This window comes from Arachis ipaensis, chromosome B04 (genome assembly GCF_000816755.2).
Source record: "Arachis ipaensis cultivar K30076 chromosome B04, Araip1.1, whole genome shotgun sequence".
NCBI classification, from domain to species: Eukaryota; Viridiplantae; Streptophyta; class Magnoliopsida; order Fabales; family Fabaceae; genus Arachis; species Arachis ipaensis.
In genome coordinates, this window is record NC_029788.2 from 121,139,599 (window position 1) to 121,161,966 (window position 22,368).

Sequence of the window (22,368 nt, forward strand, 5' to 3'; positions counted from 1 at the left end):
TCAGAATCTTCACCGCCAATGCTTCGTCCCTCTCTCATGTCACTTTACCAATAATTCCTTCCTCCTTCATATCACTAAATCACTTCTTCAACAATAATTTCATACACCTGTATTTCAATTAATTTAACTACTCTTCTTCTACTCCAACTCTATTACACCCTATCAAGTGTGTTCTCTTTTGTTGGTATTATTCCAAAACTCCATTGAAGCAGCCTAAGCTTGAAGAAGGGAGAAATAACCTTTAATTCAAGTATTACTAATTATTAAGCCATTAAGGTTATTTTTTAGCTTGATAATTGCCTATATCTTTAATTTTTGTTATGTTTATAATTATGGGCATTAATAAATCCGAAAATTTAGGGTTAGGGTAAGATAAAATTTGGGATTATTTGGTATATAGGTTCTATTATATCAATTGATGTTAAGATTAACTTATTAGAGTTATTATTGTTATGTTTGTGGTATTAGATACTAAAGGAATCGCTCTCCTTGCTTGTTGGAACCTGTGGAGTAGAAATTCCTCTCTTGGATTTTAGTCTGTGAGTAAACTTTGTATCTATAGTTAAATTTTAGCATTTGCATCATCTTTATAACTATTGAAGACAATTTTTATAATTTATTATTTAATTATTTACTAACTTATTTGTTAATATGATGGTTATGTTAAATATTTTACAAAGAGAATCCCACTTGAGACTTGATATTTTACGTTAAAATGAATGAAGTGGTTATTTGAGAAATTAAACTATAATGTAAATATTATCTTGCATATACACTTTGAAAGTAAATTTAGTATTGAATTTGAATAAGTTATTACATGAATTATTACTATTGAATTGATGATATATTTATTGATTTGTTGACAACCTTTAGCTTGATCATAATTTGTATGTCAAAATATTTTAGAAGGTTCTATGACAGAAACTGTAGCTAGCGGCAGTAAGCGCTAGACTTGGTGCACCTTGTCAATTATATAATTGCATTTTTCAGGACCATATGGAATGAAATGGTTCCTGTCTGTTTCATGTCCACAAAATTAGTGGAACATGTCTGTTTCAGAACTCACACGAAGGAAAACAACCTAAGTGTGATTTCTGTCTGTTATTTTGATTTTTCTGGATTAGATAACCTTCCGCGTATATTGTTATAAATAAAGAAGTTTGAATGCTTGATATTTATAATTAATTATCATTGTGTTTGAGTATGATTTTGTCTCTATTATTAAAGTAGAATTATTGTAATTAAGAGCTTACTAATTATACAACTGTCTCTTGTGGGGCTATAGATGCTCTGCTTACTCACTGAGTTGCAAAACTCACTCTGTTATTCTTTCATTTTTTTCAGATATGGGCATTGATCCTAATCCAACTTCATCAGTTCCGCTCTAGTTTTGTTTGCGTTGGTGAGCCCTTTATTGTTTAAGGGCTTAGTGTTTTGTGTAAATAGCTTTAAAGCTCTTTAAACTTGTTAAACTGCTCCATGTGACACAGGCAGGGTTCTACTTTAGTGACTTGAGTATGTTGCTTGTAAATATTCTAATAGATGAAGCTAATAGACTATGCTTTGCTGTAAATATTTAAGTCGAATTTTATATAAATATGCTGAGTATATTTTAAATATGAGGTTGAGAATGTGTTGTTTTTTTTTGTATAATTGGAAATTCTATTTGTTCTGTTTCCTGCAATATCGATTTCTGAGGCTTGCTTGGGAAGATTTTCCTAAGCGCCAGTCACGGTCAGATTGGGTCGTGACAAACACCTCTGTGCCTAAATACCTTTATATCTTCCATTTTTCAACCAAGTTCATCTTGAATTGTATCAAAGGATTTGCAGTGTAGGAACCTTTCTAGTTTTGATTTTGTATCCTCCTTTAATTTGAAAACTTCTAATCTTGTTGATGAAAATGAATTGTGATCTTAATATTGGTGTAAGATTTTTTCCCTTTTATAATCATAGTATGAAGGATAAAAAAATAAAATTTCCATTTTGTGAAATTACTAAAAGATATGTTAATGTTGATGTCGTAATCATAGATTGAATGTACCATGCTGCACACTTCAATATTAAGTTACTGGTAAATTGCAAACTCGGATAGGTATCTCAAAGTATAGATTTGAACAACATATTTTTCTGAAGGTAAGATACATAGATTGAAAAGGCATGGATATTAGGAAATTTTGTTGCTTCAAGCTAATAAATGTAATTAATGCTCTATAAAGTTTCATGGCATTGGAGGAATCATTGTATTTCTCCTCCACTGCTGTAACTTCTTTTATAAAAAAAAAATCTCGTGACATGTTCAGGAAAATGATATATAAATTTAAAATATGTTTGATGAAGTTTTATGAAGGATTAATGCAGATAATTAACTCTAGTGCTGAAGACAATTTATAATCTGGTGTAAGGACTTTGATAGTTAAGTGTTTGACATGAACAAAAGAGCTGAGATAATGGATTTATGTGAGACAAATATTTTTGAAGATGATGTGATTGATGAAGTGATCAACTTTGGTGGTGAAGAAAGGTATGGCCGTTTTCCAAAAGCTAAATTTAATTTTGTTAGAAGAATAAATCTTGAAAGCTAATAACATTTTCACATTTTTTACAGTGTTGATTAGTTTTTGTTAGAAGAATAAATCTTGAAAGTACAACAATAAGAGTTCCCTCATGAACCTAAAGTGATCTCATTTTTTGCGTCTGGAATCTTGAAATGTCAGTTCTTAAAGGTTGTGAAAACCTTAGCAATGCACAAATTTAGCCCATGTCAATATGCATCTCGTGTGGTCTTAATTTTAGTTTGATGTAACCATGTATCATGTATGAGACAATTTGGATTTATAAAATAATAAATTAACTTGTTTGTATGTTAACATTCTAGAAAAAGGTTTGGAACTAAACCTTTTTATCTCTTTTAGTTTTGTTCCTTATAACTGATTTTATGTTGTAAGAAACAAAGAAGACTAGCTAGAAAGCATTGTCATTGGTGGTAGATCGGAACTAGGGTCTAACTTTTGTTATATAGACAATTTACACTGTTAAAAGTAACAAAATTTCTACCTCACAATAAACTAGCTAAGATCAATTCCTGCTAATAGCAAAAAATTTTACATCTTCTAACAATACAAGTAATATCGCCAGTCAAAATCTAAAAGAACTCAAAATGTAGATTTAGTCAAATTAGATGAGCAAACAGCTGCAACTTCTTGTCTCTTTTATATGTGACATTGACCTACCTTTAAGCACGAATCAAATAGTGCAAAATTATATATTGGTAGAGAATGACATGGCTTAGATGCTAATTATGTAACTGTAGGAGAACTTAGTATTTTTATTACATATTTTATTTTATAAAAAAGAACAGATCTCTGATCAAATTTGATAAAACAGTGTCTATAAATCTAATAAGTTTTTTTTTTTTTTTCAATTCAAAGTTATAATATAAATACAAAATGAGGAGGTCGTATAAACTATGAATCATTATCTAGGGATTAAAAATCATACTTAGTTTACTTGCATATTATATGTCAGAGTCTCAGATCTCTGTATATAATGCAATCAAGATTAGTAACTAGACTGTAACTATGACTTCTCTTCTTAATTCCTTTGCAGCCATGAAGCAAAACTCCTGGAAAGCATTGCTGAACACATACATAAAAAGTTGATTCCAAAGTTACCATCATGCACAGAGAACTGTGTTGGAATGCTAAGAAGGATTGGTTTGGGTTCTGACTTATGTGGAAGAAATGAAGATTTCTAGCATGGTACTATTAATGAAATAAAAAAGTGTTCTGCATATCAAAATTTTCAAGGCATTGAAATAAGTTATGACTATTTAATGCCAACAGAGCAAAGCATTTTTCTTGATATTTTTTTTTGAAATATTAAATACACTAACAAATAAAAGTAAAAATTAATGCGAATGATGAAATTCTTGATATAAAATGTTATCCATTATGATAAAATATATTATTATAATTTAGAGTTTCTGGATACATATGAGGAAGATTCTTGTTATGAGTTATTCCGTTATAGTTAAAAGAAGACATAGCAAATGGGAGACCAATATGGTCTTATCTAGATGCAACAACCCAATTCACCTTTTTAATTATTTATTAACGATTCACCTTTATTTTAATTTCCACACAAATTACCAAAGTAAACGTTCATTCAGCTATTCTGCACCCTCTCTTTTCCCTGTAGTGTGTAGGCCATATCTTTAAAGAAAATGGTTTGCACTCCTTCCTGGCTTTCTCCTATCCTGTGATGGAAGCTACCCAAGCAGCTTCTGCTCACTTTCCTCTCTATTCACACGCACTAAACCATGATATTTATTTGCTATTTAATCTATGTTAACAATATTTACTAAACACAACACTGCTAAAAAAAATATACACACCACAAAACACAATCTGTTATTACACTTTCCCATATACATGGCAATGGCATCTTTAGCTGCTGAAGCCTCTTCTTTCTCCACTCCTCCTTCACCAAGATCATGGACCTATCACGTGTTCTTGAGTTTCCGGGGTGAAGACACTCGCACAGGCTTCACTGATCATTTATGTGCCTCGCTTGAAAGGAAGGGAATCACAACTTTCAGGGATGACAAAGACCTTGAGAGAGGTCAAGTTATCTCTCTTGAACTTCTCAGAGCAATTCAAGAGTCCATGTTCGCGGTCGTTGTTCTCTCGCCAAACTATGCTTCCTCTGCTTGGTGCTTGGATGAGCTTCAAAAGATTGTTGAGTGCAAACACAACCTGGGGCTACAGATTGTGCCTGTCTTCTATGGTGTTGAGCCCTCTGATGTGCGACACCAAAAAGGAACCTTTGATGAAGCTTTCAGAAAACATGAACACAGATTTGGTGAAGGCAGTGAGAGGGTTAGAAGGTGGAGAGATGCTTTCGCACAAATTGCTAGTTATTCTGGTTGGGATTCCAAACATCAGTAAGTAATTCTTCATTTATTTTCTACTATGTTAATCTGAATGCACACTATGGTAATTAAGGGTTTTGGTGTAAATGATAACCATCTAATTGCTGAAGTGCTATTTCTATTTTCGGAATGATTCTTCATCAAGTTATAATATTTATACTACGTATTTTTGTTAGAAAATTATATCTTTGCTTAATTTTGGAAACTAAAACACCGGTTACACTATTTTGCTAGTGTTTCTTGAGTGACAAGCAAGATGTATGACTTTTCTTCACTTTATGATCTTTCTAGACTTGAGGCAAGATTTGTGGAAAGCATTTCTGAACACATACATAGAAAGCTAATTCCGAAATTGCCATCTTGCACTAAGAATCGTGTTGGGATTGCTTCAAGGTTGGAGGAAGTGATTAATCTCATAGGTATTGGGTTGAATGATGTTCGCTTTTTAGGGATATGGGGAATGGGTGGCATAGGAAAGACAACTATAGCGAGAGCAGTATACGAAGCCATCCGAGGTGAATTCAAAGTTTGTTGCTTCATGCGAAATGTTAGAGAGTTGTCTGCAAAAAATGGTTTTGTTCAGTTGCAAAGAGACCTTCTTGCATGTCTAAACATAAATAGCTATTTTCATGACATAGAAGATGGAAAATCAATGATAAAAAGTGCTTTGTGCAATAAGAAAGTTCTTCTTGTTCTTGATGATGTAAGTGAGCTAAAGCAATTAGAGAATTTAGCAGAGAATCAAGATTGGTTTGGACCGGGAAGTAGAATAATAATCACAGCCAGAGATATGCACTTGCTAGATATACATGGAGTCCATGGAACTTATGAAGTTAAAGGGTTAGATCAAGAAGAAGCTTATAATCTGTTTTGTTTGAAAGCCTTTAAACAACTTGAACCTAAAGAAGGATATTCTTCTCTGGGTAAAGAAGTTGTGAAATATACTAAGGGTCTTCCTTTGGCAGTTGAGGTTTTAGGTTCCTATCTGTATAGAAGAAATGCTGAGTTTTGGCATAGTACCATTAGAGAAATAATGAATTTTCCACATTTTGAAGTTCTCAATGCATTGAAAATAAGCTACAATCATTTGATGCCAACCGAGAAGAATATTTTTCTTGATATTGCTTGTTTCTTCAAAGGAATGGAAAAAGATGAGGCAATACATATATTAAGAATGTGTGATTTTTGCGTTGGAGTTGGAAGTGATATTGGAAGCGGAATTGTTACATTGATTGATAAAGCTTTGGTAACTTTAGATCAGAATAATAAGTTAGAAATGCATGATTTGCTTCAAGAAATGGGGAGGCATATTGTGTATAAAGAATCTCCATGTAACCCAGGCAAGCGTAGCAGGCTGTGGTCTAAAGATGACATTCATCAAGTGTTGACAAATGATCTGGTAGGTGAAACTTCCTTTACAACTGATTGATCTGATATGAAAATAAACATTTATTTGTTTTATTTCCTATTTTCCTCAAGTTTTATCAATGTCCAAGTTTCCTTCTATTTCTTAAGGTCACATTATAGGTATCTCAGTTGATTGTAAAATTTATTCTCTGTCATGTTTATTTTGTTCAGGGAACAGAAGCAATTCAAAGTATGGTTCTAAGCTTTGGACATGATAAATTTTATTGGTTTCGGAGTAAGCCATTCTCAGCACAATGGAGCATTGAAGCCTTCTCAAAGACAACACAGTTAAGATATCTCAGTTTACCATACATGGAACTTCCCCTTGGCCTCAACCACTTCCCTAGTTCAGTAAGAGTTCTGCATTGGGATTTTTGTCCTTTGGAAACTCTCCCCTTGTTAAATCAACAATATCAAGCTGTTGAAATCAAAATGCAACGTAGCAACCTTGAACAAGTTTGGCATGGCAAAAAGGTTAGATCATTTCATCAACAGATCTTTTAAATTTGATTTTACCATATTGACTTATGAAAGACTATTATATGTTGAAATTTGTGTGTTTTCTTTCTTTTTAATCAGTTTTTCGAAAAGCTGAAGTACCTGGATTTGAGTAGCTCCCGGAACCTAAAGCAGACACCTGATATTTCTGGGGTTCCCATTCTTGAAACATTTGATCTCCAAGGTTGTGATAGCCTAACTGAGGTTCACATATCCCTCGTACACCACAAGAACCTTGTTCACTTAAATCTAAGCTACTGTGAAATGCTTAAAACTCTTCCAGGTAAATTGGAGATGAGTTCCTTGAAGGAGCTAATCATTGAGCATTGTGAGAGTTTCGAAAATCCCCCGGAGTTTGGAGAATGCATGAGAAAATTGTCAAAGCTTTCTCTAAGCGGAACTCCTATAGGAAAGTTACCCTCATCACTTGGAAATTTAGTTGGCCTTGAAGATTTGAACATAAAGGGTTGTGGAAAACTTGATTCTGTTCCTGATACCATTCATAGGTTAAAGTCCCTCAAGAACTTGGATCTTGGCTCTTGTTTTAACCTTCATGGATTACCATCTTCAATTTCAAGCCTCCCTTTGTTGAGTAATCTAAATTTGAGTGGATGTTACCAGAGTGAAATATCTTTCTCTCATGATCTATTTTGCTACTTCCCATCATTGATGCATTTGGATCTAAGTGGTCACTGGTTTGCTAATATCCCAATAAGCATTCATGAACTTTCCAAGCTTAGGTCCCTTAAGCTAAATAGATGTGGTTGTCTTCAGTTTCTTCCAAAACTTCCATCTAGTATTAGAGAATTAGAAGCATATGGGTGTAGATCACTGAACATACTTGAATCCAATGTTTTGTCAACCATTTGCACTGCCTTTAAATCTTCTAGTAGCCAGGATCAAGAAAATCAAGGTGTGGTCTTGGAAATGCTGATCCCAAGTGCCAAAATTCCATCTTTGTTTGTCAATTATTCTCTGAATGGTAATGATGCAGCACAAGCAGTAGTCCCATATCCAAGTGATTGCCGTCTGAATAAAAATTTAAAGGGTATTGCAGTATGTTTCCTGTTTTATACAAAGTTTTGGGGATTTGATAAATCAGTGAAGTTGAATTTGTCTGTTAGCAATGGTAATAGGTGCATCATTCCTTGGAGAACATATAGAATGTGTGATGGTTATCACCTTTACATTCTCTGCTTGACCAATGATTACTTCAGGGGAGAATTTCACCGAGATATGGGGTTTAAACTATTGCTTCGGCCGGAGGTTGAGTATGGGGAATTTGATTCTGAAGAGTTCGAATATCTTCCTTGTTATCATGCCAAAGTATTGAGCACTGGCTGGACATGCATTGAGGATATTGAAGATTTGAACAAAAGTGAGATTGAAAGGCAAAAGAATGAAAGACAAAGTCTGTTTGACTTGAACAAAAGCATTGAGATAATGGATATATGTGAGACAAACAAATTTGAAGATAATGTGAGTGAACTGAACAACTTTGGCAGGGAAGAAAGGTATGGCCATTTCCCAAGAGCACTATTTAATTTTTTGAGAAGAATCAATTTTGAAAGCTAATAACATTTTCACATTTTTTTTCCAATTTTGATTAGTTTTTGAAGAAGCTGGAGTATACAAATTTGATTTTGGCCAAGAACTAAAGTGATCTCATTTTTCCGGGTCTGGAAACATGAAACATCAGTTCTTAAAAGCTGTGGAAGCCTTAGCAATGCACAACTTCAGTTGTTGTCAATCTGCATTGTGTTATATAAATTTGAGTTTGATGTAACCATGCATGAAACGATTTGAATTTATAAAATATTAAACTGTTTGTATGTTAATGTTCTAGAAAAAGATATGGAACTAAAAACCTTTTTATTTATTTTGTGTGTGTGTTCCTCATGACAGATTTTATTTTTTTAGAAGCAAGAGACTACAAGTATTTAGAAGCAAGCACTGTTATTGGTGGTAGCTAGGGACTAGGGTCTAACTTGTTACATAACCAATTTACACTATCAAAAAATAACAAAAATTCTAACTCAAAATAAGCAGCTAAGATCAACTCTTGCTAATAGTTAAGCATCTTACATCTTTTAACAATACAAGTAAAATCACCCGTTAAAGCTAAAGGACTCAAAATTCAGATTTTCAACCAAATTAGATGAGCAAACAGCTTCTACCTTCTGCCTCATTTCTTTGGGTCCAGAAACAAGAATTCCCACATTTGACCCCTTCAGTTGCAATAGTAATCCTTCAAAAAAGAAAAAATAAAAGAAAATAAAAAACACAGAAAAAAAAGTATAGAAAAAGAAAAGAGGGCAATTCCATTCCCTTTTGGTGTCTCTAGGCTATAGTTTAAAATAAAATGCCCTTCACTTGAGGTTAGTGATATATTTATAAAGGTAATTAGTGTTATATTTTACAAAATAATAGCAAATTGCCCAATTCTTAGGTCAGGTCTTGCACCATAGTGTACATTGGTAGCATGGGCAAGGATTTGGCTTCGTAGGCTTTCCAATTCTCTTATACGTCACAAACTTTGGAAGTTGTTGACCCTACTGATGGAGATGACCACTCTATATTTTGTACCTTCTTTACTTCCTTACAAGTATATCAATTTAGTCCCCTGAAAAATATCTCACATTAGTCTAATTCCTGAAAAATATGTCACAAGTATATCAATTTACTTCCTTACTAGTATAGTTACAGAATTTGTGCATCATTCCCTGGTTCCTCCTACCTATGCATCAGAGTAAGTGGTCGATTACTTAATAAAGAAGAAACATTCAAGAAAACAAAAACTAAGTGGTCGATTACTTAATGACTTTATTGGTTTTAAATTTGATCTCTTTTGTTTAAAAGCTTTGAAACAATAAAAACCCGTCCAAGGGTATTTGAGTTTATCCATAGAAGTGGTCAAATATATTGGTGGTCTTCCATTGGCACTTCAAGTATTGACATCGTATTGAAATAGTAAAGAGCATTCATGGCCCAATAATGTTGAAGAGAATAAGTCATGACAGTTTAGATTTCATGGAAAAGAATGTCTTTTTAGATATTGCTTGTTGTTTTAAAAGAAAAAGAAGACACTATGTAACAAATTCATTAAAAAAACCAGGGTTATTATTTTGAAGGTTGTATTGATGGAAAGACCATTGATAACAATAGATGAGAATAATATGTTTGCCATCCATAATTTGCTTCAAGACATGTATAATTATATATGGTATTGTTTGATACAGATATAGGTTTCTATAATTTCTGGTTGCATATGACTAGCGAGTTTTGATCCTAGCAATGATGAAGCCACTTTCTCTGTAAACTTCCTTTACTATAATTTTTATGCAAATTTCATTAGGCTTATAAAGTCATTCAAAATTACAAAAAAATAAAAGCAACAAAACAATGAGAGTATTTTACTGAGCATAATATTTAGTTGAGTGCAGCAACAACCTGGGGCTACAGATTGTGGCAGTGTTCTATCATGTCAAGCCTTGCAACGTCAGGCATCAAATTGGAGCCTTTGAAGATGCTTTCAAGAAACATGAACTCAGATTTGGACAAGAAAGTGACAGGGTTAGAAGATGGAGAAATGCCTTAACACAAGTTGTCAGTTATTCTAATTGCGACTCTGAACGATTCGAGTAAGCTAACTCACCATTAAACTCATTTATTTTGCTGTCCTAATTTATGTGCCATAAATATAAATATCGAATGTCCTTTTTGTTCTATGGCGCGAGCAAAATCTAAATCTTATGGGGTGTGTTTGTTTTATAATTTGGATCAGTTCTCACTTTTCAGTAAAATAACTTTCAGATGTAAACAATATTATTTATTGAAATCTCAAACATTACACATACAGTCATATTCAAATTAAAGCAGTAGCTTGTTTTATACTTTTATCAACTTAAGAAGTTATAATCAACTTCTGTAGCTTACAATTAATCATTAACCAATCACGTAACGAATTCATTTACATTTAAGGTGTGATGTTACCCGCTTACATCTATGAGGCTATGTAATGTAATTGTGACGTGGAAGAATGAGATTGGGCTGGAAAGAATATTTGAATAGTTTAATAACTTGATATTAACATTATGGCAAATTTGGAGATCACATTAGTTATCAAGATTCAAGAATTTAACTTTCCACAACTTTGGTATCAAATTTGTGTATTATAAATTGAATAGATAGATAGTTAAATAAATGTGCATTAGAAAATACAAAAAAAATTCAGAAAGACAAAGAATAGAAATTTTGGAACACTTACATTATCCTCCTTAGGATTTTGTATTCCCCTTCTAAGTTCTAATGGAATTTCTTAAGGTTATTGTTACTTTATTTTGGTTCTATTTATTGCCAAACTTTACACAGAAATTGCTTTCTTGTATAGGAACGAGGCCATACTCGTGGAAAGCATTACTCAACATATACATGAAAGATTGATTATGAAATTACCATCTTCAATGGAGAATCTGGTAGGGATTGATTCAAGGTTGGAAGAAGTTGTAAGACACATCGGTATTGGGGTGGATGATGTTCGTTTCATTGGCATATGTGGAATGGGTGGCATAGGTAAGACAACTATTGCTAGAAGAGTCTATGAAAGCATTCAAAGTGAATTTAAAGCTAGTTGTTTTCTTGTCAATGTAAGAGAGACACGTGAGAAAAAGAGGTATTGTTCAAATACAGAAGCAACTTCTTGCTTGTTGATTAAAATTTTAAATCAACTTGCATGGACTAAAATCTTCATGAAACATGGTTAAAGAATTGAAGAAGAAAAGTTTGAGTTGAAAACAATAATCATCTATTTACTAGAAGATGTTGGAAGCTTGAAGAGTTTTGAAGAACATTCAAAAGAATAGCACAACTACAATATACTAGAACATTGAAGAAGTTCAAAATCAAATTGAATTGGAATTGAATGGAAGTTGCACTCATCACCTCCATACTAGAAGAATCATGAAGTGCATTGGAAGCTTCAAGATTGATGACTAAGCTTAATAAAGAATTTTCAAGATGTGCTAGAAATTACAAGAAGTTACTTATTTGAATAGTCAAAGTAAGAAGCAAAGTTGGATAAGTATGTGTATTAAGAAACTAGTAGAATCATGAACTTTAAGTATAAAACTTTGCCTATATAAAGGCACATATGCCTTATGTATTTTGTGTGTTCCATAATAAAATGAGTATGTTTTGAAATTCTCTCCTTTGTTTTATGAGTGTTAGTGAGTTTGAGAGATGAAAACATGATAGTGTCTTTTATATGAGTGAGTGATTATAGGGCCAATTAAGTTGTAGGTATTTTATTTACATTTGGTATCTGGTTAATCCAGCGCCTGTTGTTTGAGAGTTTGTGAGGTGTGAAAGAGTTCTCACATAGTTGTTTATTCATATAGTCGGTATGGCAAACACTTTCAATATTGTGTGGTCCGGTACCAAGTTAGATGAAAAACTTGATTATAGTTATTGGGAGACTTTGATGTCTACCCATTTGAAGGCCCAGAACCTGTGGAATTTCATTGAACCAGGTTTGCAAGAAGGAGCAGATGCTGCCCAACAGAGGAGAGATCAATTGGCGCTATCTCAAATTCATCAAGGAGTAGATTATACGGTGTTTGGCAAAATAACAAATGCCAAAAGTGCAAAAGAAGCATGGAACATATCGAAACTGTCATATAAAGGCGTAGATAAAGCTCAGAAAGCAAAGCTACAGTCTTTGAGAAGAGAATATGAAAGGTATGAGATGTCTAGCTCAGAAACTGTTGAGCAATATTTTACTCGTGTTACAGACCTTGTCAATAAGATGAGAGTTTATGGAGAAGATATGCCCGATAGCAAAGTGGTGGAGAAAATTCTTCGCACCATGCCGATGAAGTATGACCATGTGGTGACTACGATACTAGAGTCCCACGATATGGACACCATGAAGATTGCAGAGTTGCAAGGAATCATAGAAAGCCACATCAGCAGAATATTGGAGAAGTCAGAAAAATCAACTGAGGAAGCCCTGAAAAGTCGAGTGAATTTAAACAATGTTGCAGAATCAAGTCATACACAAGTAGGACGAGGTCATGGTTTTAATTTTCAAAGTAGAGGCAGAGGAAGTTTCAGAGGTAGAGGCTGTGGCAATTACAACCAAAGAAGTTACAATAACTTTACACCACCTAATCAAGGAAGAGGTGGAACGAATTTTAGGCCTGTCAACCGAGGAAGAGGTCGAGGAAATTTTTATCAAGAAAGAACCAATTTCAACTGCTTTTATTGTGGAAAGTATGGACACAAAGCAGCAGATTGCAGATTCAAAATGGTGAATAACAATCAAGCACACGTTGCAGAAAATCAGCATCAAAATATTGATGATAATCCGAGTACTCAAACTTTATTTTTTACAAGTAATTCATGTGCTGAAGATGAAAATATATGGTACTTGGATAATGCTTGCCGTAATCATATGTCTGGTAGAAAGGAGTTATTTTCTTCTCTAGATGATTCAGTTAAACTATTATTGAAGTCTGGTAATAGAACGAAGATCCCTATTGAAGGAAAAGGGTACATACCAATTAGATTGAAGGATGGTTCTCTGAGTTATATTTCTGATGTTTTCTATGCTCCTTAACTTGATTACAATTTACTGAGTACTAGAGTGAGACCCGCGCAATGCGCGGAGAGGTAGATTATTTATACTATATAGTATATTTTAATAAATGTGATATTAAAAATATTTTAGAGAACATATTATAAATAGATTTTGAATTTATTTATTTTTAAAAAAGACATAGGTTATTTATATTAGAGTTATACAAAACTGCATTTTCTTTTTTTTTTTTTCATTTTTCGATTTGCATTAATGGCTACACTTTGTCTTTTCTTGCGGTTTTTTTGTTTGTAAATAATGAAAAAAAATAAATGAACGAGAATGAAAAACATATAAAAATGTTTTAGATTTAAGGAATTTTTTATAATTAGTATAAGAGATTAAGAAATGAAGAGTAATAAGAGTCTTAATATGTATTAGTTGTAGAATTTGAATTTTTTATAATTATTATGACACTTTTAATGTATGTTTATTGCATTTAATTAGTACTTGATGTTTCAATTGGATAATAATAGATAAGATTAAATAATAATTTATAATTTGATGATGAAATATTGCAATCGATAATATATAGGGAGCAATAATTTTAAATGCACATTAATTTTGGTTGTGAGTGTTGCACAGAACCGTTTACAAAAAAGGAATACATAAACTTGTGCTACTTGCAATGAGTTCACAATTAAAATGTTATTATTTATAACAAATAAATAGGGCTATTGAAAATGATATTGAACAATGAGAAGAGTAAACGGCAAAGTTGAAAATCTTTAGGAAGATACATGAGACAAATTTCCTACGTTGGTGGCGCCAAATTGTGACGTTGGTCTGAGACCTAGAATTGAGCTCTGGAGAACTGTTTACAAAAGAGGAATACATAAACTTGTGCTACTTGCAATGAGTTCACAATTAAAATGTTATTATTTACAACAAATAAATAGGGCTATTGAAGATGATATTGAACAATGAGAAGAGTAAACGACAAAGTTGAAAATCTTTACGAAGATACCTGAGACAAATTTCCTATGTTGGCGGCGCCGAAAGGTGACGTTGGTCTGAGACCCGAAATCAAGCTCTAGCAGGGAAACCGCAAGAGGAGGAATGGAGTTTGCCCTGGTTTCTACAATTTATGCAATGCGGCTCCGCCGGAGATGGACATGGCGATGTACAATTTATTTTGAGGAAAAAACAATGGCTCATGGGACCGGAAGAGGATGGAGAAAATAGGATGGGACCGGAAGAGGATGGAGGAAATAGGATCTTGCTACGGAGAGGTGCTAAGAGGGTGAGTGTTTGAGAAAGGTAATAAGCTCTTTGGTTTTGAGAGCTTTTTGTTAGGGTAAATGTTAATTTGTGTTTTTGTTGTTTTAGAAATAAGGATTGATTTGGAAAAAAATAATTTGTTGGTTTTTATTGTGTTTTTTAGTTGTTTTTTATGTTTTTTTTTATGTGAAAATAAAAGTTGATTTGGCAAGATTTGAGTGGTAAATTCTAAAATTTTTCCAAATAAGCGTTAGTGCTGACATGGCATTAGTAGAAGAAAAGAAATAACTTAGAAGCAATGTGAGTAAATCTATGTACCTACTTTTATATATTAAGAATAGATGAGGCAATTATCTGAGAAGGGATATAAGATGATAACTTATCATGGATATTGCACTGTGTTTGACAACAACGGAAGATTCATAGATAAAGCAAAGATGACTTCAAACAGAATGTTTCCATTAAAAATTCAACATGTTAATCCCTCTTGCATGAGTTCTGTGATACTTGATGATAACTGGTTGTGGCATATGCGGTTTGGGCACTTTTATTTTTCTGGCCTAAACTACCTGTCAAGAAAATGACTTGTTTCTGGTCTACCACGGATTCATATTCCCAATTGTGTTTGTGAGATTTGTCAACTGGAAAAGAAGCACAGAGATCCATTCCCTACAGGAAAGTCTTGGAGAGTTAGAAGATTATTTGAAATTGTGCATTCAGATCTCTGTTCTGTAGAAGTTCCAAGTAACGGTGGTAGTAGGTACTTTATCACTTTTATTGATGATTTTAGTAGATATACATGGGTATACTTTCTGAAGCAAAAATTAGAAGCATGTGATGTCTTTAAGACATTCAAGGCGTTTGTCGAAAAACAAAGTGGCTGTAAAATCAAAATTCTCAGAACAGACAGAGGAACAGAATATCTTGCATGTTCAGATTACTTTAAGCAACACGGAATTCAACACCAACTAACAATTAGATACACTCCTTAACAAAATGGAGTTGCTGAAAGAAAGAACAGAACCATCATGGATATGGTCAGATGCATGCTCAAGTCAAAACAAATGCCTAAAGAATTTTGGGCAAAAGCAGTTGCAACAGCAGTTCATATTTTAAACAGGTGTCGAACAAAAAGTGTTCATGATAAAACTCTAGAGGAATCTTGGAGTCGAAAGCGGCCTTCCATTCATCATTTCAGAGTCTTTAGGTGTATCGCTTATGCCCATGTACCAGATCAATTAAGGAAGAAGTTAGATGACAAAGGCGATAAGTGTATATTTATTGGCTATAGCACAGACTCAAAAGCATACAAGCTGTATAATCCAGAATCAAAGAAAGTGATCATCAGCAGAGACGTGACGTTCGACGAGAAAGACATGTGGAACTGGAACACAAAGACAGAAAAGCAGCTGACTATAATTCCAAATACATGTGACGAAGTAGAAGAAAGACAAATTGACACAATTGAACAACCAGAATCATCTAGAAGATCGCAAAGAGAACGGAGACTACCTGCTAGATTAGCAGATTATGAAGTTGGCAATGACAACGATCCGTCCGATGAAGAAATCATAAATTTTGCTCTATTTTCAGATTGTGAGCCATTGAACTTTGAAGAAGCCTCTAAAGACAACAATTGGAAGAAAGCAATGGATGAGGAGATTCATGACATTGAGAAGAATGACACATGGGAGCTGACAGATTTACCAGCAGATAAGAAGCCGATTGGAGTAAAGTGGGTTTACAAGACTAAGTACAAACCCAATGGCGAAGTTGATCGTTTCAAAGCAAGATTAGTTGCAAAAGGATACAAACAAAAACCAGTGATCGAGTATTGTCCAACTGAAGAACAAGTTGCTGATATATTTACAAAGCCATTGAAGATCGAGTTATTTTACAAATTGAAGAAGATGCTTAATTATGCAAGTTTGATTTAAGGGAAGCAATGTTGATTAAAATTTTAAATCAACTTGCATGGACTAGAATCTTCATGAAACATGGTTAAAGAATTGAAGAAAAAAAGTTTGAGTTGAAAACAATAATCATCTATTTACTAGAAGATGTTGGAAGCTTGAAGAGTTTTGAAGAACATTCAAAAGAATAGCACAACTACAATATACTAGAACATTGAAGAAGTTCAAAATCAAATTGAATTGGAATTGAATGGAAGTTGCACTCATCACCTCCATACTAGAAGAATCATGAAGTGCATTGGAAGCTTCAAGATTGATGACTAAGCTTAATAAAGAATTTTCAAGATGTGCTAGAAATTACAAGAAGTTACTTATTTGAATAGTCAAAGTAAGAAGCAAAGTTGGATAAGTATGTGTATTAAGAAACTAGTAGAATCATGAACTTTAAGTATAAAACTTTGCCTATATAAAGGCACATATGTCTTATGTATTTTTTCTGTGTTCCATAATAAAATGAGTATGTTTTGAAATTCTCTCCTTTGTTTTATGAGTGTTAGTGAGTTTGAGAGATGAAAACATGATAGTGTCTTTTATATGAGTGAGTGATTATAGGGCCAATTAAGTTGTGGGTATTTTATTTACATTTGGTATCTGGTTAATCCAGCGCCTGTTGTTTGAGAGTTTGTGAGGTGTGAGAGAGTTCTCACATAGTTATTTATTCATAGAGTCGGTATGGCAAACACTTTCAATATTGTGTGGTCCGGTCCCAAGTTAGATGAAAAACTTGATTATAGTTATTGGGAGACTTTGATGTCTACCCATTTGAAGGCCCAGAACCTGTGGAATTTCATTGAACCAGGTTTGCAAGAAGGAGCAGATGCTGCCCAACAGAGGAGAGATCAATTGGCGCTATCTCAAATTCATCAAGGAGTAGATTATACGGTGTTTGGCAAACTAACAAATGCCAAAAGTGCAAAAGAAGCATGGAACACATTGAAACTGTCATATAAAGGCGTAGATAAAGCTCAGAAAGCAAAGCTACAGTCTTTGAGAAGAGAATATGAAAGGTATGAGATGTTTAGCTCAGAAACTGTTGAGCAATATTTTACTCGTGTTACAGACCTTGTCAATAAGATGAGAGTTTATGGAGAAGATATGCCCGATAGCAAAGTGGTAGAGAAAATTCTTCGCACCATGCCGATGAAGTATGACCATGTGGTGACTACGATACTAGAGTCCCACGATATGGACACCATGAAGATTACAGAGTTGCAAGGAATCATAGAAAGCCACATCAGCAGAATATTGGAGAAGTCAAAAAAATCATCTGAGGAAGCCCTAAAAAGTCGAGTGAATTTAAACAATGTTGCAGAATCAAGTCATACACAAGTAGGACGAGGTCATGGTTTTAATTTTCAAAGTAGAGGCAGAGGAAGTTTCAGAGGTAGAGGCTGTGGCAATTACAACCAAAGAAGTTACAATAACTTTACACCACCTAATCAAGGAAGAGGTGGAACGAATTTTAGGCCTGTCAACCGAGGAAGAGGTCGAGGAAATTTTTATCAAGAAAGAACTAATTTCAACTGCTTTTATTGTGGAAAGTATGGACACAAAGCAGCAGATTGCAGATTCAAAATGGTGAATAACAATCAAGCACACGTTGCAAAAAATCAGCATCAAAATATTGATGATAATCCAAGTACTCAAACTTTATTTTTTACAAGTAATTCATGTGCTGAAGATGAAAATATATGGTACTTGGATAATGCTTGCAGTAATCATATGTCTGGTAGAAAGGAGTTATTTTCTTCTCTAGATGATTCAGTTAAACTATTATTGAAGTTTGGTAATAGTACGAAGATCCCTATTGAAGGAAAAGGGCACATACCAATTAGATTGAAGGATGGTTCTCTGAGTTATATTTCTGATGTTTTCTATGCTCCTTAACTTGATTACAATTTACTGAGTACTAGAGTGAGACCCGCGCAATGCGCGGAGAGGTAGATTATTTATACTATATAGTATATTTTAATAAATGTTATATTAAAAAATTTAGAGAACATATTATAAATAAATTTTGAATTTATTTATTTTTAAGAAAGACATAGGTTATTTATATTAGAGTTATACAAAACTGCATTTTCTTTTTTTTTTTTTCATTTTTCGATTTGCATTAATGGCTACACTTTGTCTTTTCTTGCGGTTTTTTTGTTTGTAAATAATGAAAAAAAAATAAATGAATGAGAATGAAAAACATATAAAAATGTTTTAGATTTAAGGAATTTTTTATAATTAGTATAAGAGATTAAGAAATGAAGAGTAATAAGAGTCTTAATATGTATTAGTTGTAGAATTTGAATTTTTTATAATTATTATGACACTTTTAATGTATGTTTATTGCATTTAATTAGTACTTGATGTTTCAATTGGATAATAATAGATAAGATTTTTTTTTGTTTTAATTTTTTTAAAACATTTTACTAAATAGTGATTGGTTGATTTTCATCTAGCAATTTTGGGTATTAACTCTTCCGGTCTGTCATTACCACTGCAAATCCTTCTACAACAAAGAGAATAAGACATGGTCAAAGAATGATAATCCATTCTAAGTAAATTGTGGAAGGAATACTACACATGTGGAATAACAATTTGAAAAAGAGGAACACGTAAATGTAAATTGTGGAAGAAGTACTCCACATGTAAAATAATAATTTATAATTTGATGATGAAATATTGCAATCGATAATATATAGGGAGCAATAATTTTAAATGCACATTAATTTTGGTTGTGAGTGTTGCACAGAACCGTTTACAAAAAAGGAATACATAAACTTGTGCTACTTGCAATGAGTTCACAATTAAAATGTTATTATTTATAACAAATAAATAGGGCTATTGAAAATGATATTAAACAATGAGAAGAGTAAACGGCAAAGTTGAAAATCTTTAGGAAGATACGTTGTAGAATTTGAATTTTTTTATAATTATTATGACACTTTTAATGTATGTTTATTGCATTTAATTAGTACTTGATGTTTCAATTGGATAATAATAGATAAGATTTTTTTTTGTTTTAATTTTTTTAAAACATTTTACTAAATAGTGATTGGTTGATTTTCATCTAGCAATTTTGGGTATTAACTCTTCCGGTCTGTCATTACCACTGCAAATCCTTCTACAACAAAGAGAATAAGACATGGTCAAAGAATGATAATCCATTCTAAGTAAATTGTGGAAGGAATACTACACATGTGGAATAACAATTTGAAAAAGAGGAACACGTAAATGTAAATTGTGGAAGAAGTACTCCACATGTACAATAACAATTTATAATTTGATGATGAAATATTGCAATCGATAATATATAGGGAGCAATAATTTTAAATGCACATTAATTTTGGTTGTGAGTGTTGCACAGAACCGTTTACAAAAAAGGAATACATAAACTTGTGCTACTTGCAATGAGTTCACAATTAAAATGTTATTATTTATAACAAATAAATAGGGCTATTGAAAATGATATTGAACAATGAGAAGAGTAAACGGCAAAGTTGAAAATCTTTAGGAAGATACATGAGACAAATTTCCTACGTTGGTGGCGCCAAATTGTGACGTTGGTCTGAGACCCAGAATTGAGCTCTGGAGAACTGTTTACAAAAGAGGAATACATAAACTTGTGCTACTTGCAATGAGTTCACAATTAAAATGTTATTATTTACAACAAATAAAATTGAACAATGGGAAGAGTAAACGACAAAGTTGAAAATCTTTACGAAGATACCTGAGACAAATTTCCTATGTTGGCGGCGCCGAAAGGTGACGTTGGTCTGAGACCCGAAATCGAGCTCTAGCAGAGAAACCGCAAGAGGAGGAATGGAGTTTGCCTTGGTTTCTACAATTTATGCAATGCGGCTCCGCCGGAGATGGACATGGCGATGTACAATTTATTTTGAGGAAAAAACAATGGCTCATGGGACCGGAAGAGGATGGAGAAAATAGGATGGGACCGGAAGAGGATGGAGGAAATAGGATCTTGCTACGGAGAGGTGCTAAGAGGGTGAGGGTTTGAGAAAGGTAATAAGCTCTTTGGTTTTGAGAGCTTTTTGTTGGGGTAAATGTTAATTTGTGTTTTTGTTGTTTTAGAAATAAGGATTGATTTGGAAAAAATTAATTTGTTGGTTTTTATTGTGTTTTTTAGTTGTTTTTTATGTTTTTTTTATGTGAAAATAAAAGTTGATTTGGCAAGATTTGAGTGGTAAATTCTAAAATTTTGCCAAATAAGCGTTAGTGCTGACATGGCGTTAGTAGAAGAAAAGAAATAACTTAGAAGCAATGTGAGTAAATCTATGTACCTACTTTTATATATTAAGAATAGATGAGGCAATTATCTGAGAAGGGATATAAGATGATAACTTATCATGGATATTGCACTGTGTTTGACAACAACGGAAGATTCATAGATAAAGCAAAGATGACTTCAAACAGAATGTTTCCATTAAAAATTCAACATGTTAATCCCTCTTGCATGAGTTCTGTGATACTTGATGATAACTGGTTGTGGCATATGCGGTTTGGGCACTTTTATTTTTCTGGCCTAAACTACCTGTCAAGAAAATGACTTGTTTCTGGTCTACTACGGATTCATATTCCCAATTGTGTTTGTGAGATTTGTCAACTGGGAAAGAAGCACAGAGATCCATTCCCTACAGAAAAGTCTTGGAGAGTTAGAAGATTACTTGAAATTGTGCATTCAGATCTCTGTTCTGTAGAAGTTCCAAGTAACGGTGGTAGTAGGTACTTTATCACTTTTATTGATGATTTTAGTAGATATACATGGGTATACTTTCTGAGGCAAAAATCAGAAGCATGTGATGTCTTTAAGACATTCAAGGCATTTGTCAAAAAACAAAGTGGCTGTAAAATCAAAATTCTCAGAACAGACAGAGAAACAGAATATCTTGCATGTTCAGATTACTTTAAGCAACACGGAATTCAACACCAACTAACAATTAGATACACTCCTTAACAAAATGGAGTTGCTGAAAGAAAGAACAGAACCATCATGGATATGGTCAAATGCATGCTCAAGTCAAAACAAATGCCTAAAGAATTTTGGGCAGAAGCAGTTGCAACAGCAGTTCATATTTTAAACAGGTGTCCAACAAAAAGTGTTCATGATAAAACTCTAGAGGAATCTTGGAGTGGAAAGCGGCCTTCCATTCATCATTTCAGAGTCTTTGGGTGTATCGCTTATGCCCATGTACCAGATCAATTAAGGAAGAAGTTAGATGACAAAGGCGAGAAGTGTATATTTATTGGCTATAGCACAGACTCAAAAGCATACAAGCTGTATAATCCAGAATCAAAGAAAGTGATCATCAGCAGAGACGTGACGTTCGACGAGAAAGACATGTGGAACTGGAACACAAAGACAGAAAAGCAGCTGACTATAATTCCAAATACATGTGACGAAGTAGAAGAAAGACAAATTGACACAATTGAACAACCAGAATCATCTAGAAGATCGCAAAGAGAACGGAGACTACCTGCTAGATTAGCAGATTATGAAGTTGGCAATGACAACGATCCGTCCGATGAAGAAATCATAAATTTTGCTCTATTTTCAGATTGTGAGCCATTGAACTTTGAAGAAGCCTCTAAAGACAACAATTGGAAGAAAGCAATGGATGAGGAGATTCATGACATTGAGAAGAATGACACATGGGAGCTGACAGATTTACCAGCAGATAAGAAGCCGATTGG

General features: G+C 33.4%; 2 protein-coding genes and 3 long non-coding RNA genes across 5 annotated transcripts in view; 3 read left to right on the forward strand and 2 right to left on the reverse strand.

Annotated features, from left to right (window-relative positions):
* LOC107635057 (TMV resistance protein N-like) overlaps positions 1 to 22,368 on the forward strand; it is a 136,631-nt gene that overhangs the window by 8,698 nt on the left and 105,565 nt on the right. The gene's annotated exons all lie outside the window — the stretch shown is intronic.
* Positions 4,193 to 8,675, forward strand: LOC107635063 (TMV resistance protein N). Its single transcript, XM_016338425.2, has 5 exons — positions 4,193 to 4,944; positions 5,224 to 6,331; positions 6,511 to 6,813; positions 6,919 to 8,351; positions 8,448 to 8,675. The coding sequence occupies exons 1-5, from the start codon at positions 4,346 to 4,348 to the stop codon at positions 8,452 to 8,454; spliced, it is 3,450 nt and encodes a 1,149-aa protein (XP_016193911.2). The 5' UTR covers positions 4,193 to 4,345; the 3' UTR covers positions 8,455 to 8,675.
* Positions 8,693 to 10,425, reverse strand: LOC110271292. The gene is made up of 2 exons (XR_002361858.1): positions 9,301 to 10,425; positions 8,693 to 9,085 (listed from the first exon to the last, which is right to left on the reverse strand). It is a non-coding gene; the product is annotated as an uncharacterized LOC110271292 (long non-coding RNA).
* The window catches only part of LOC110271293, a 96,686-nt gene continuing 84,805 nt past the window's right edge, over positions 10,488 to 22,368 (reverse strand). Inside the window, exon 3 of the long non-coding RNA XR_002361859.1 lies at positions 10,488 to 11,535. This is a non-coding gene — a long non-coding RNA (uncharacterized LOC110271293). The remainder of the gene's footprint in view (positions 11,536 to 22,368) is intronic.
* On the forward strand, positions 20,340 to 22,362 carry LOC110271294. Its single transcript, XR_002361860.1, has 3 exons — positions 20,340 to 20,351; positions 21,726 to 21,730; positions 22,269 to 22,362. It is a non-coding gene; the product is annotated as an uncharacterized LOC110271294 (long non-coding RNA).